General features: G+C 34.6%; 2 protein-coding genes across 7 annotated transcripts in view; one reads left to right on the top strand and one right to left on the bottom strand.

The window, feature by feature from the left end:
• LOC113107040 (sodium- and chloride-dependent taurine transporter-like) overlaps positions 1-3,784 on the top strand; it is a 31,695-nt gene extending 27,911 nt beyond the window's left edge. Inside the window, exons 10-14 of the mRNA XM_026269174.1 lie at positions 95-232; positions 303-405; positions 1,659-1,759; positions 1,844-2,014; positions 3,047-3,784. Of these exons, the coding sequence (XP_026124959.1) occupies positions 95-232; positions 303-405; positions 1,659-1,759; positions 1,844-2,014; positions 3,047-3,202 (669 nt within the window). The 3' untranslated portion in view covers positions 3,203-3,784. The remainder of the gene's footprint in view (positions 1-94; positions 233-302; positions 406-1,658; positions 1,760-1,843; positions 2,015-3,046) is intronic.
• A 4,222-nt stretch (positions 3,785-8,006) lies between these two features.
• Positions 8,007-15,511, bottom strand: part of grip2a (glutamate receptor interacting protein 2a) — a 30,162-nt gene continuing 22,657 nt past the window's right edge. For 4 of the 6 annotated variants that reach the window (XM_026269164.1, XM_026269165.1, XM_026269167.1 and 1 more), the window contains exons 14-24: positions 15,425-15,505; positions 15,167-15,230; positions 14,922-15,067; positions 14,131-14,275; positions 13,796-13,935; positions 13,464-13,655; positions 11,941-12,091; positions 10,444-10,564; positions 9,916-10,083; positions 9,683-9,829; positions 8,007-9,058 (exon numbers count right to left, since the gene is read on the bottom strand). In XM_026269164.1, coding sequence (XP_026124949.1) covers positions 8,867-9,058; positions 9,683-9,829; positions 9,916-10,083; positions 10,444-10,564; positions 11,941-12,091; positions 13,464-13,655; positions 13,796-13,935; positions 14,131-14,275; positions 14,922-15,067; positions 15,167-15,230; positions 15,425-15,505 — 1,547 coding nt within the window. In that variant the 3' untranslated portion in view covers positions 8,007-8,866. Of the gene's footprint in view, positions 9,059-9,682; positions 9,830-9,915; positions 10,084-10,443; positions 10,854-11,940; positions 12,092-13,463; positions 13,656-13,795; positions 13,936-14,130; positions 14,276-14,921; positions 15,068-15,166; positions 15,231-15,424; positions 15,506-15,511 lie in introns of those variants that run through there. The other 2 variants (XM_026269169.1, XR_003292611.1) reach the window with 2 other exon arrangements.

The raw sequence follows: 15,511 nt of genomic DNA, 5'->3' as shown, positions 1-15,511 counted from the left end.
AAAACTGAAAACATTGATGAATACTACAACAGCACAGAAATTATTTACAAGTAAGCCTAGTCCTTGATGAATGATGTGTGTTTTCTGCCCTCAGTTTGTAGAAGTGGAGGGTCAGATCACCTCTCTGGTGGACCTGTACCCATCCCTCCTAAGGAAGGGATACCGGAGAGAAATCTTCATCGCTGTGATCTGTGTCATCAGTTACCTGCTGGGACTCACCATGGTCACTAAAGTAAGAGAGAGCGAGACGGAGGCGTAGATCTGCGGTGTTTGAATGCTGAATGTGTGTCTGTCTCTCTCAGGGTGGCATGTACGTCTTCCAGCTGTTTGACTACTACGCCGCCAGCGGTGTGTGCCTTCTCTGGGTTGCATTCTTTGAATGTGTTGCAGTAGCCTGGGTTTACGGTAAGTATACAATAGTACTCGACCAGATGGGCTTACAACATTAGCTTTATTTTGCACATATTCTTAGATTTTCACTTATTTTTAAAGCTAATTTTACATTTTTTACTTTACCTATAAAAACTAGAATTTGTCATTCTAGTTTTAAATAATAACTAAAGGATATTTTACATTAACTTTTTATTTTAATTCAATTTTTATTAGAATTCTATTTAATGCTTTCTTAAATTTTCTCTTATGTAAGAAAAAAGTAACTGACTATAATATATTCCTAATGTGTATATATATATATATATATATATATATATATATATATATATATATATATATTTACAAGAGTTTGACTAGATGGGGTTTCAATAAAAGAGGCAAAAAAATGAAATGATGATCGGTTGCAGGGTTTTGTAAATTCACTCAAATACACTTCCATTCAAAAGTTTGGGAACAATGAAATTTTTTTTTAAAGAAATTAATTATTTTATTGAGCAAGGATGCTGTAAGTTGATCAAAAATGCTATACATTTACAACAATAAATACATTTATAATATTACAAAATATTTATTTTTCAAATAAATGGTCTTGGTGGTTTCTAGTCAGAAAGAATTCCTAATTTTAAAATATATTAAAACAGATTTCTTTTTATATATTATAATAATATTTCAAAAGATTATTGTTTTAAATGTATATTTGATCAAATAATGCATATGGATGATTATAAGTCACTTTCAAAAACATAAAATCTCACTGACCCCAAATTTTTTTATGCTGGTGTATTAATATACATTTTAATCTAAAATCATCATGCTGATACATACAGTAAAAGAGCTTATGGCTGTTATGCATCACATAACCAGATACACAAATCATCATGAAAATCAGCAAGGTTTCAAGGTAAAGAGTCATGTAATAAAACACTGTAAACAATCATAGACACACACTATATGCAGAATTATTAAACAGGTGTCTCTTCAGAAACATATGCTGCGGTCACTTGTATTTACAGAATAAATCCTGAGCTCATGTGTCGCGTCATGCCTCTTAAGATCTTTGCATTAAGCTCATTAATGTTGCTCAATCAGCAGTCTAACAATGTTTGTTGAGATTAATCTTATGTAATCTTATTTAGTCTTATATAATCACATCAGTCCTCTGGGCTTATTTCACGTCTCTATTTCTCATCCATGACTGGCCCCTCATGAAATCGGCATAATAAAGATCACCGCATCAAATCTTGACTGCATGTGTGTGTTTGCAGGGGCTGATAATTTCTACGATGCTATAGAGGACATGATCGGCTACAGACCCAACGGCTGGATGAAATGGAGCTGGATGCTGATCACTCCCGTCCTTTGTGTGGTAAGTGTGAGAAGGAATGACATTTTTCTTGAGAGATGTGGCCAACAGCAATGGTTTTTGATTATTCTTGTTTTTCCATGTCAGGGTTGTTTTGTCTTTTCTCTGGTGAAGTACAAGCCGCTCACCTATAACAAGTTTTACGAGTATCCTGATTGGTCCATTGGATTGGGTTGGGCTCTTGCGCTGACTTCTATGATTTGCATCCCGATGATGGTCGTCATCAAAATCATCCAATCAGACGGCTCCCTGATAGAGGTGAGAACGTCATGAGCTGCATATAAAACACGTTCATACATACACATCTCATGGCATTTTGATCATATTTTTATTAGAAAATTACAATATATCTGTGACTTTAGGATGATTCTCAAGTCAGGGAAAAATCTTTGTGTCTCCTAGGATGATTAAAGTATATATAATATTTTAATATTTATATAAAAGGTATATGTAAAAATATAATGTATTAAAAATATAATTCTACATTTAAAAATATATTATAATAGAGTTTTAGAGTTTTTAAAAGAGTTTTATTTACATTTTATTTTTTATTCACATTTATTTTTAACTTTATTGAACTTTTTCTTAATCATTAAGAAAAAAGGTCATTCTGACTATTGTTCACTGAGAAACAACCATTCTAGTTTTAAAAGATATATTATATTAAGCAATTATATATTAATATATAATATTTATATTGCGTTCTATATTATATTAAATAATTTTGTTAAGAAGAAAAAATAATAATTTTGAATATTCTTCTTCACTTTTATAATAAATGTATATAAAAAATTAAATCAGGGATTTTTTTTTCAAGAAAATAAATATGCTTTTTAATAATATTTTAATTACATTGGTATAATAATAAATAGATCATTTCTTGTGTCATTCTAGTTTAAAATAATCTATTATAATAACTTACGATCTTTTTTATTTTAATTTTATTAAACGTTTTATCAAATTTTCTACAATTTTAAGAAAAAATAAATGTTATTCAGATATATTTATACTTTTTTTTATTAACAGTTAAATCTGTGAATATATTCTTATTTAATTAGTATTGTAAACATAGATACTGGTTTTCCAAACAAACAAATAAATAAAAATAATAAAAAAAAAAAAAAAAAATATATATATATATATATATATATATATATATATATTTGTAATTTTAGATTCAATTTGAATGCTGTTGAGTTCTGGGTCTTTATCAGCTATTATCTAAAAGTCTGTCACTGCATTTCTAAATTTGCATATGTCCTCAAATCAATAATGCGATGTTGTGTTCAGCGGATCAAAGCCGTGGCTGCTCCAGTTAAAGGAGGCGCGAGCTCTCGCCCGAAAGAGTACAGCCTGAAGAACAGCGAGCTGCTTCACCCGCTGGACCCCAACGGCATCCACGGCTTCACCAAACACAGCCACACCATCGTAGAGACTACTATGTGAGGCTCTCTAAGAGAGATTCCCATATTCTCCCGCTCCTGTCCTCTCCTATGGGAGATCCCATTTTTCCTGTTGTCCCGCTCCCTTCCCCTCCATTCCTCTCTCTCGCTCTGCACTAGTGTGTTTTTATGAAATTATCTTATATCGATATATCTTTTTTGCCATGTAGGATTTGTATTCTGATTGTAATCAATGGTATTAGCATTAATGCTGATATTGTAATAACCTGATGTGAGCTTTAGCCGTCTGGGGCGGTTTGTTTAATCTGTAGTGCACTGTTTCACATTAAACCACGTCCTAACCAGGAACAACACAGGATTTACTGCTCATTGCATTATGATTTCTTTAATATCAATCAGAGTTTTGATCCTAAACAACCACAATGAAACATTTTGCTTTCTATATTTAGTACTGTCACTCTGAATAGCCCAGCCCACAGTAATATAATAATACACAGAATTTTTTTTTAACATCTGAAATGTTCTCTTATTTTAATTTTAATAAAATGTTATTTTTAATATTATTTTAAGTGAATGTAGACTTTTCTACGTCCCTTCAACAACAAATAAAATAATATTTAAAAAGTCTTTCTTTAGAAAAAGGTAATATTTATTACCTTTATTATTATATATATATATATATATATATATATATATATATATATATATATATATATATATATATATATATATATATATATTATAATTTATTCCGATTTTAATTAATTTGATATGGTATACATAGATACCCTTTTTGCAAAAAAAAATAAAAAATAAAAAAGATGAATCTATAACAACATTTTTAGGTTTAAAATATCATCAAAAATGTCAGTTCTGGGCCACACCAAAAATAAATATCATCATCATAAAAAAACAACAACAACAACAACACATCATTGCTTTATTTTTATAATATTCTTCAATACCACTTCACTCACTCAAATAAATTAATGCAATGAAATCTGACTGGTCCAAAATCCTGCTTCACATTGATTTAAATACATAAATCATTGATTATATTCTGATTTAATCGCTTTGCATGGCATTTTACTTTCTGTGAGGACTTTTACTGTGTCGCACCTGGTTAGGACGCAATTCATCAGCAGAGAGAGTGAGTTTTAGCTTCATTTTTAGAAAAAGACTTACTGTAAAACAGCAACGAACTAAATGTGACATAAGCTACATTATGGCGTCCGTCAGTAGTTGTGGCAGTAACTCTCGTTTCGATGAGGTTCTTAAATGTTCTTTGTCTTGAAGAAAAATGAATGTACCTCCGCTTTGAGCGGAAGCTGTGCACAGACATGCACAAACATGTAAGACATAAGCAAACCTTAACGCTCTGTCCTTTCGTCTCTCCTTGAACCATAGCGATCACTGCCATCGTACACATCGAGCCACTGAGTTCCTCTAACACTGTAGGCAGCTGTGTTCACTAATATAAGTATCATCTGATGCACTATTAGAAGCGTCATTTACTGTAAGATGATCCGAGAGCTGATGATTATCAACACCATGCAGGGCTGTTTGGCAGCACTTTATTAGCTGTTCATGTACAGCGGCATCTGAAAGGTCTGAGAATGCTTATATATAACTGTCCAACTTCTGCTTTTTTCAAGAAAATAAATGTATCAATCATATTTTAATTCATTTGGTATTGTATAATTTGTTTAAAAGAATACTATATATAGCAGTATTTAAAACTGCATATATATTGCCTGTATATTTATTTTTGGACTGTTTTCATTACTGTTTATGCTATCAGCTTAAAAAAAAAAAGCTAACATGAACAAAAACTTGTGCTTCGATGGAGCGTCTGTACAAAGAGTCATATGATCAATGCTACTAATTCACTTCAATTAGTGAACTCGATTTTTTTTCTTTTTGTCAAAATTTGATTGTTATTCCCAAGCATTTCAGACGTTTGGAGGCCGCTGTATATCACATGATTCAGCACAGCCAGACTCGCTCAAAATCATCAAAACATCAGCTTTCAGAACGAATGCAGGAAACCCAGGCTTTATGTCTTGCACAGAGACACTGCCATTCCCCTCTCTGGCCTAAAAATGAGATTGTGCAATTGTCTCTTTAACCTTAAAACTTCCAAATATTCAAGCTAATCACCAACAGCTTAGAACTGCCCCTCATAATACCTCTTTGTCCTTTCCCTTCGACCACCCATCCTCCATACCATCCCCTGTGACCCCAGCGTCTTTGTACACATCAGCTCATCCGACCTGACCTATGACCCCTGAACCCTTCTAGATTTAGCTGGACCCTCTCAACTATTTCCATCAATCTTGAGCTAACTGTTCACTAAGTAAGTGTTTGCTCATTTGTAGTATTTTCCTTTATCTCAAATTTGCCTTTTTGTATTTAACCATTTTATACTGTACCTGATGTGATTGGTCATTTGCCTATATTTTTTCTGAATGTATTCAGACATTTATATTTAAACGTTGATTAGTCGTCAGCCGAAATGCAACTTGCAGTGTGCAATATTTGTAAACAACTGGCTCTGTCCATTTTTTATTATAAGTTCAGCTGGAAAGTACTGTATTATGACGAAAACACGAAATTCAAGATACAATTTTTCATTCACGTTTTTGCTGTATTGTAAGGTAACTTGATTAAACAAAAACAAAAATCTTGTAAAACCAAAGTAGTTTTGTGACAGAGACCATTCTAGATGCATATTGCATCTTTCAAATTAAATAAAAATGTCCAATCTTGGTATGTGTTGTGTCAAGTCTGTTCAAAAATGTCTATACCTGCTCTTTGATGTTTTATACCAGAATGCAGGAGGTTGATGGTCAGTGAACCCTGATGGAAACATTTCTTTTTCACATCTGTCAAAGAATAACTTGCAATATCAGTGGAAGTGGTTGATAATTCAAGTGTGACAGTGTGTGGAAACAAATGACATTAAAAGCAAACTATGACAATGAAACATGGTCTTTAAAATGCTTGAAATTTACTCTTTTACAGCTGATTTAGCACATATTTATAACATATTTAGACATTTATAACCTAAACATGACATAGTTGCAACTACCTAAATTCGTAAAAACTCAAATGAGTTTGACATCTCGTTATTTGATTGAAGATTCATTCCGACCGAATCGACCAGTTCTAAAGTAGGTCGAGAAATGAATCCTTCAGTGAATCATATGTGAACCAAATCAGCAGCTCTCTGAAGCCATGGTTTACAGTGAATTTATAACAGCTAAGGGGCATTATAAATATATATATATATATATATATATATATATATATATATATATATATATATATATATATATATGTATATATATATATTTTATAAAATATTTATCCATATACATTACTAGGTTTCACAGAATAAACCAGGTTCCAACAAAGTGGTTGCCGAGCAACACAGAGAAGTAAACAAAGGTCTATGTTTGTAGTGTAACAGATTCGAAAGACTAAAATGAATAAACAGGTTGAATATTCGATTTCTACACATTGGCGGGAATTAAACGCCCCGCTGATTGGTCATCCGAAGATCAATCCATGCCGTCATCAGTTCTTCCGCAGTTCCGCATATTATGCATCATCGATTAACTTACTGCTTTGTAAATAGAAAAGTCTGACAATATCACAGCTAAATACCTTTAAGTGTATTCCGCCAAGCTAATCAATGACAAGCCCCCAACTCGTACAGATCGGGGCTTAAAGAAAATCCCGAGCTCCCCACTGGTATTTACGATATTGTGGCAGAGTTCATGTGCATTCAACTCGTAAATACGATCTATACGAGATGACTTGAACGAACCATTAGAGTTAGGTTCTTTGAACATTTAAGTCAGATTCGGCCAATCCTGTGAGTTTCAAGACTCATTTCGACCGGATAATTGAATTAGCGAGTTCGATTTCGTGAAATATGCGGCAATCAGACCATGGAAGACATATGGACATACAGTCAATCAATCCAGAGAAAACTTCTTTAAAACAGAAAGAAGTCACTTACATTACAAAATACAAATCTGACCAAAATTTCTCTTACCATTACAAGTGAATGAATTTTCCTCAGAAGAGTGTCAAAAACATTAAATCGCTTGAATGTCTGACTTAAATTTAAAGTAGTATGTCCATAAGTTTTTTGTTAAATTTGGATAAACTCAATCTGTTGCTTGACCTCTTCACATATTAAAAGAGAACCATAGTTTCCAAAGCAGGCCCCTGGGTCTCAGCCCATTGAAGCCCATGTGTTAATGTGCCCTGCCTGTCGAATCACTGAATCGGTCCAATTCACAAATTAACCATTCAGAAGATCAATCCATGTATTTTTTTAAAAAGTTCATTAAACAGAATCAATTATTTTAAAGAATCTGAGTTTAGTTAACTCTACCCAGTTTAAATGGAAAAATAAAACTAATAAATGTCAATTTTTTGTCTTTGTATGAAGTAAATATCAAAAGACACTGCCCCTTATTCCAAATCAGAATGAACCAATTGTCCCTCCATCAGCCCACAATCCAACCAACACTATGCATTTAATATTAAATTCCCAGCACATGCATAAGGCTTTACGTTTCCTCGAATCAGAATCCACCCTTGGACTAAAATAGGAGTTGTGTCAAACGGGTTTGGCTTCCAGTATCTGACAGTGCAGCGAGGTGTGGGACAGCTCATCTCCACCTCGTGCCAACACTGTCTATGATATCAAACCCCCGAACGGTGTCCTGACAGGCATTCAAAGCACTGGAACGACAGCGAGAGATCCCAACATGCACCTGTCTTCAGTTTAAGCCTGTATTCTTACCACAGACAGGGTTACACTCACTCTGGTTCTTAGCCTTTATTTTATTTTAAAAAAGCAAATAATCATTTCTAACCCAAGAATATTAAACGTACATCTTATTCATTGCATTCTACATATTTAACATCCAGGAAAAGGGCTTTATACAAAGAATAAAGGATAGTGGGTAAATGATTTACAGAGATTATCGGTTTAAAAGTTACACTTAAAACAAGTTCCTTTGAAGGACTTCACTTAAAATCGGAATTTATTCCTGGTGTGCATCAGGATATAAAGCCATAAAATCCTCTAAAATTCCTTAAGGTACACAAATGACATCACATGCACCTGAAACATTCACATCAAGACGTCACTCTGGAACAGAGAAAACCTTTTCATCAGAACATTTCTAAAATATCAGATTGTCAAACTGTCATGATTTTAGAGAAAGATTTTCACCGTCTGAACAGACAAAAGATGGCTTGAAGATTTCTCTGTGTTTTGTAAAAACCCGCAGATCTGCATCAACATCAAAGCGTTATTGTTGACAGCAGAAACTAAATGAGTGTCATTTATTCATATTAGAAACAAAAGTGGCATGTATGAAGATGAACTTGACATGTTTTGTGTAACTAAAGTATTTCCATATTCGCAAAGTGTATAAATATAACTCGCGTGCCTGTGTGAGTGGTTAAATAAACTTTGAAGATGTGGCTTGTTTGGTGCTGGATTATTTAAAAAGGATGAAAAAAAAAACAGTAGTGGGTAATTAAATTGTGACAAACAAAAAAAAAGTTCAAAAATGATAATTAATAAAAATAGTGCTAATGTGTCCATTGTGCAGTTGACAGAGAGAACCATTTGTGTGAAACAACTGAAATTGTGCTCCGTGTTGCTCATTTTTGGGAATCAGAGGTCAACTCTTTTTGGATTTGGTGCAGGAACCACGGGCAGTTCAGGGTCCTGACAGTTTTTAGGTGGCCAGATGTGTGCCTGAGCGAGAGGGTTTCTGCTAATGACCAGCTGCAGATGCTCTCCGGCCTCTGTGATCAATGGCACAGCTAGACAGCAGTCAAAATCACGGGTCCGTGCATGATTGACCTGTTAAAAAAAGTTAGAAACAAAAAAAAAAAAAATGCAGGTTTGAACTCAGGTTTCTTCAGAGTATATATTCTTCCATTTAAAAGCATTTGGTCGGTAAGTCTCTTATTCTTTCCAAAGCTGCATTTATTTGATCTAATACATGGTGAATATTGTGAAATATTATTGTAATTTAAAATAACTTTTCTATTTGAATATATTTTAAAATTTAATTTATTCTTGTGTTGTAAAGCTGATTTTCCAGAATCATTACTCCAGTCTTCAGTGTCACATGATCCTTCAGAAATCATTCTAATATGCTGATTCAATGCTCATAAACATTAAAGACAGTTGTGCTGCTTAATATTTTGTAGAAACTGTGAAACTTTTGAGGATTCTTTAAATAGAATATTACAAATAACAGCATTTACAGTATTTGAAGTGGAAATCTTTTGTAACATTATCTTTACTGTCACTTTTGATAAGTTTGATGCATCCTTGCTGAATAAAAATAGTACTGACCCCCATAAGAAAAATGTCGGGTTAAAAGAATAGTTCAACCTTCAAGAATAATATAGGTGATGTGTGTGACCATTTTAAGTTGAACTCTTCCTTTAAGAAAATGTCACTGGTACAATACATCACCTGTAGAATACGGTCATATGGGCGTAACCCAGCTTGGTCTGCAGGCCCATCCGGGCGGATCATGTTAACGTAGACACCCTTTTCCAGCAGACCGTCAGACAGGCTGAACCCAAAATCCCTGCTGTCAACATCCTTCTGTATACAGATCTGAGCCAGAGGCAGGGAATGAAGATCTGTCGGTCATTCAGTAGTGATGTCAACATGGTTTCAACTGCTTGGAAAGTGAACGTTACTTTATGGAGCTCCAATGGCATGGATGGGCTGGTGTCCTTCACGTCCTCCGCTACAGCGGTGTTCTCTGAGGTCCTCTCTGGGTTCAGTGTGAGAGCTCTGGTCCTGCTTTCATTCTGGTTCTCGCAGTCTTCTCCCAAACTCAGCGTGCTGCCTGACATTATAGTGGCCTAGAAAGGAAATAAAACACTCTATACACTCTGCACCACATTTGATCTGGGAGGATATATCCCTTTTTCGAATTCCCTGAAAAACCACCTCATGCAGTGTGAAAATATTTTTGCGATATATGGGAGATTGGGAAATTGATGGCTTTCATTAAGCATATTTTCAATGGTTAGAGTCATATGATCCTTCAGAAATTACTTATATTAAAGACTTAAGTTCAAAATTATCTGGGTAAATATTTTGGTCGATATTTACATCTATAATGGTACAGATTTTGGTCACCTAATATAAATTGGGAGCAGCTAAAAAGCCTAAACACATGTATTTAACAAAAGTAGACTGTATATGAAGTGTTGATTCACCTCAAGCTCCCGCAGGATTTTCGATTGGCCGCAGGTCTCCAGGTCCTGAAGAGCTTGTGACCAGTAGTTCTCCTGAGCGTCTGTACTGTTGTGGTTGTGACAGCGTGAGGGACTGACAGATCTGTGTCAATGCAAAGCAACCTGGGTAATGTGAGGCCAGGTGTTCTATTGGAAACGGAGCTCTCTCTCTCTTTATATAAATGTATTGTACATCATGATCCTTCTCAACTATAAGAAAAGCGGCGGTTAGAGAAAGAGAAACACACAGATGTGTTTGAAGAGGCCATGAACTAGTTCCAAGTGATAAAAGAATAAAATAATAAAAATGAGCGATATAAAAGAAGCAGACAAGGGCGGATGACAGCGAGCGGCCCACGGATGATTAGTAAGGCAGACGAGAGACAGAAAACCTGAGAAGAAATAGAAGAGAGAAGAGTAGGAACACACAGAGACTTGAAGCAAACATGCTAGTGGTTTCTGTGCTGGACTGTGAGCATCTTTAACAAGCGCTTAGCCACAGAAACCAAAAAAAATAAAAAAATCCCCACCGGGATCAACAAAATTACATATAAGCAATATGGCTGACTCTCCTACTGTAAAAAATGACATCTGTATTACAGTACATTAAACGTTTACATCTTTACATTTGAATTACCATTTAATTAAATTTTTTACTACTTGCTCGTTTGTCACTTTTGTTTTTTTTTAATCAAAAACAATTATATACACATTGTTCTGACAGTAACATTCAAAAATTTGGGGTCATTAATTTATTTATTTTTTTTTTACTATTATTACACAAGCACACATGAAATTGATCATTTATAGTGTTACAACTAAATGCTGTACGTTTGAACTTTGTATTCACCAAAGAATCCTGAAATTAAGCAGAAAAAAATTTTTCAACATTGATAATAAAAATAAATTTGTCTTGAGCAGCAAATCAGCATTTCAGAACGATTTCTGAGGGTCATGTGACACTGAAGACTAGGGTAATGAAAGCTGAATTTTTTAGCATCTTCTCAGGAATACATTACATTTTAAAACGCATTCAAATACACTTGATCATAACATTAGAAAACCCCAAACTTTTGAATGTTAGTGTACATAAAAAAAAAAAAAATGGATAAAAAATACAATAAAAAAGGCAACATGCCCAGGTCACGATTCACAACAAAATCAAAAATTATATTTTGCAAAAGTTTTTAATACACAAATTTGACCTGGGCATGTTTTTCACAGGTTTCATGAGATTCACCTGCATGCTTCCTTTTTATGTGTACATACATTGAAGATAATTACTGACCGCCCAAGAGAAAGATTATCAGCCATATGATTGTGTGTTAAGCAAAACTGTAAAACCAGCTGAAATGTTCTGACGCAGAAGGTTATTGTTATTCTTCTTTAACCTTGTAGTTCCTGTCTTTTATCTCTGAGATAAAGATGAAGTACTGTACCAACAGAATCAACAAGCTGTGTCCCTAAGCGAACTCTCACCCAGAGTATGTCCAGTCCTCATCGCCCAGCCTCCCATCATACACTGCAGGATGGTGGGCGTGTCTTCTGGAGAGCAGTGGGCTCCTGTGATTGGTCTGTCTCCAGTCATTAGGATGAAGAGTGAAATCAGATGCCCTATGAATATAGACACCTGAAAATAAAGGTTCAGGTTCGATTATGCTCAAACGTGTTAGATTTGAGAGCATTTCTAAAAGATAATGAATGTGAGGATCATAATGTTTGGGTGTTTATCGATCTTTTTTGTTTTTTTGGAGCTTGACAGCATCTAGTCAATGTATAGAAAAGTTGCTTATTAAATCAGTATGGATAAACTACACTTAACAGTTGGCTAGATAATCTCCAGCGTTGCCAGGGTCACATTTTTACACTCAGAACTGAAAAAATGCCATTGCAGGAAAAGCTATGGAATGCAAGTTTTTGGAACTTTTATAATGCACTGTGGCCGTCTTTATTTTAGACTTATTTGTTGGCAAAGAAAAATAAAATTGGATCCTTTAATTAAAGTTTATTGATTCTTGGAATAAATACCTGGCAACCTCAGGGGGTTACTTGAGTTTCACCACATCAGGAATTTAAATTGAGCTTGCATTTGCAGATTAATTGCACATTGATTCTTATGTATAGACAAAACTAGAATGAATGTGAACAGAAGAGCAAAAAAAAAAAAAAAAATGTAGGCTATTAACAATGGTTTATACTGAGATTAAAAATATCAGAGGATTTTAATTTCCTTTATGAAGATAAGAGATTTTAAAGAAATTGAGAAAGTAAAAGAATATTGCATTTTAAGAAAATTAATGATTTTTTTTTATGGAAAGCTGTTTATATTTCTCTCACTTTAAACAACTGATCGCGCAAAGTGCTTCAAAAAATATTAAATAGACAATTAAAATAAGAGAGTAAAATAATGAAATGCATCTATCCATCTATTATATATCTGGTATTTTATTCCCTTTACACGATACATAAAATACAGAATAAACAAACGCATACTACGTCAAAAAATATAAAAGTCAAAGAAAGAGTGCAAGAATTAAAAATATGTTTTTTTTATAAAAATGTGTGCGTGTGTGTGAGGTATAAAATACAGAATAAATAAGCACATACTACATGGTGTGTAGCTAAAAAAAGAAAATTATATATAAATAAAATTAAGTTAAATAAACATTTTATTTTATTAGAATCCTGGAGCTGTAATTTGTGACTGGATGAGAGGTGAAAAATGAGCTAGTTTTAATTTTTCTTGGGCAGGTTTGGTTCAGTTTTTGGTTTTACATTTTTCTGGGACCTGGCAACCCTGAATATGTCTTTAATTTTCTGAGGCTCCTTCACTGACCTCAATATAAGAAAACTCTTTGGACAAATCCCAATCCAGGCACATTCATTTTATCTGAACCCTCTCTCCCACTTGATTAATATCCAAATGAGTTTATTAACCCTCGCTGACCTCATGTTTCTGCCCTTGTGCACATTCAATTACTTTTTGTCATCATCTTCCGCACCTTGACTTCCATAGCCGGCATCTAAGGCCGAACTATCCCACGAGTCCATGGCTGAATCCAGACTGGGCGGTGTGGTCAGGCGATGAAGTTCAGAGTATTTCCCTCTCCTGAGAGAATCTGAGCGATCGTCTTCCATGTCGCTCACGCATGAGGCCGTCCTGGACGGACTGCCCCTCTCCGACTCCAAAATTGCTGGAAAAGACAGATGTGGGTCAGGAGGACAAGCACTGATGCATTATTCATGAAGATGCATTTCCTAGTGGATTGTATGTTGGAAATGATCGCATGCACCTCTCCAAAACGCACACACAGGTCTTAATTCTGACACTTACGTTCAGATCGCTTCTTGATCTTGAGTGTAACCGTGTCTCCGGCGGTCTGCAGCAGGTGGATGGCCTCGCTCAGAGGTTTTCCCTTGAGACTCATGTTATTGATGGCCAAAACACGGTCACCGATATGAAGAGCACCAGTCCTTCACACATCAAATCTCATATGAAAGTCAGGTTACACTAACTGCATTGCAGTTCCCACACTGCCCACCAGAGATCACATGTGAGCCTGAGATGTCAGATGACGTGTGTTATTATGAAACATGCGGGCTTGAGTGTGTATTGTTTGTGCACTGCTGCATGAAACACTAGATGAGGTGCTGAGTGTTTGTGTGCACCTGTGCGCGAGGCCGTTACGGGTCAGGCTGGAGATCAGGATGGGGTTGAAGGGCTCTTCAGTGCCTGAAATGGTGATTCCAAGAGGACCTCCGTGTCTCTTGAGCTCTACTGTGAATATGACTGAACCGGACGACTCTAATTCATCTGCAGTGAACAATACACAAACATATACAGGTTCAAATGAACAATTCAAAGGACTTAAATATTGTTTATTTACTGTATTATATTAGTAATATTTATATGCTATAATGTGTCCTTAGAGTTTATTAGATTAGAATTTTAGATTGAAATGTCTTGGAAACGAACTGAAAATATATGTATTCTTAAAGTTTTTCAGATTTAAATATTTTTATTTTCATTTCAGATTCATTTAAAAGTACACATTTTTTTTTAGATAAGAGTAACATTATTAACATGCATTGTACATGCATTATCATAAAAATATATTTTTAAGGTAAGCATAGATTGTATTTTTTAAAACAAAGAAAAAGAAAAACCCACAAAATAATAAAATAAAAAAATGCACATCATTTTAATAAATTTGTTTTTAATTCTATTATTGAAACAATTTTAGTAATGCATACTGATCATACCTATCGATCTATCTACCCATCCATCCAAAGTATAAATATTTGAAGTTATTAAAACAATCAGGTGAATGTGTCACAATATCATTTAATATAACTTGTTACTTTGAATATTGACTGCAAAATTACTCAAGTACAAAATTATCCCCAGTACAAACAAGAATCAGAATTTTCTTAGACGACTCACACGAAAACACACTCACCCAGGTTGTCTTCATCTTTCTGAATCCGCAGTTTGACCATCCCCTCGGCCTGCTGCAGGACCATCATGGCTTCTTCCATCCCACAATTATCCAGCCGAACATTATCAATAGCCAGCAGACGATCACCTGGCTCCAGGGTTCCTATTCTATTATAAAAGGCCATTTCACATCGATATCTATCAGTTTTTCTTGTCAAAGAAGGTTTATCAAATTAACTGGTTCAATGTGATGTATTGATGGTTCACCTGTGTGCAGTACTGCCTCTCTGTATCTCAGAGATGATCAAAGGTTTTCCTGGCTTCTTGCTCGCTGCAGAAACAGTTTTTTAAAATTTGCATTATTGCAACACAATTTAATGCAATTACCACCTCAAATTTGATATTATATAGAGTTAATTAAATACAAGGTGCATTCAGTTAAATAAAATGTAGATCATATTTATAGCTACAGTTGATCTGTAAACTATTCTAAGTCAACAGCGCCTCCCTTTGGTGATCACTCACCACTGATCGTGATGCCCAGCTCCACTCCACGTCTCTTGGGCAATTTAACCTGAAATGTGCCACTGCTGGGAATGACTGATTCTGAGA

Source organism: Carassius auratus, chromosome 8 (assembly GCF_003368295.1).
Source record: "Carassius auratus strain Wakin chromosome 8, ASM336829v1, whole genome shotgun sequence".
NCBI lineage: Eukaryota > Metazoa > Chordata > Actinopteri > Cypriniformes > Cyprinidae > Carassius > Carassius auratus.
The sequence above is the reverse complement of the archived record's forward strand: the minus strand, read 5'-3'. Positions and strand labels throughout refer to the sequence as shown.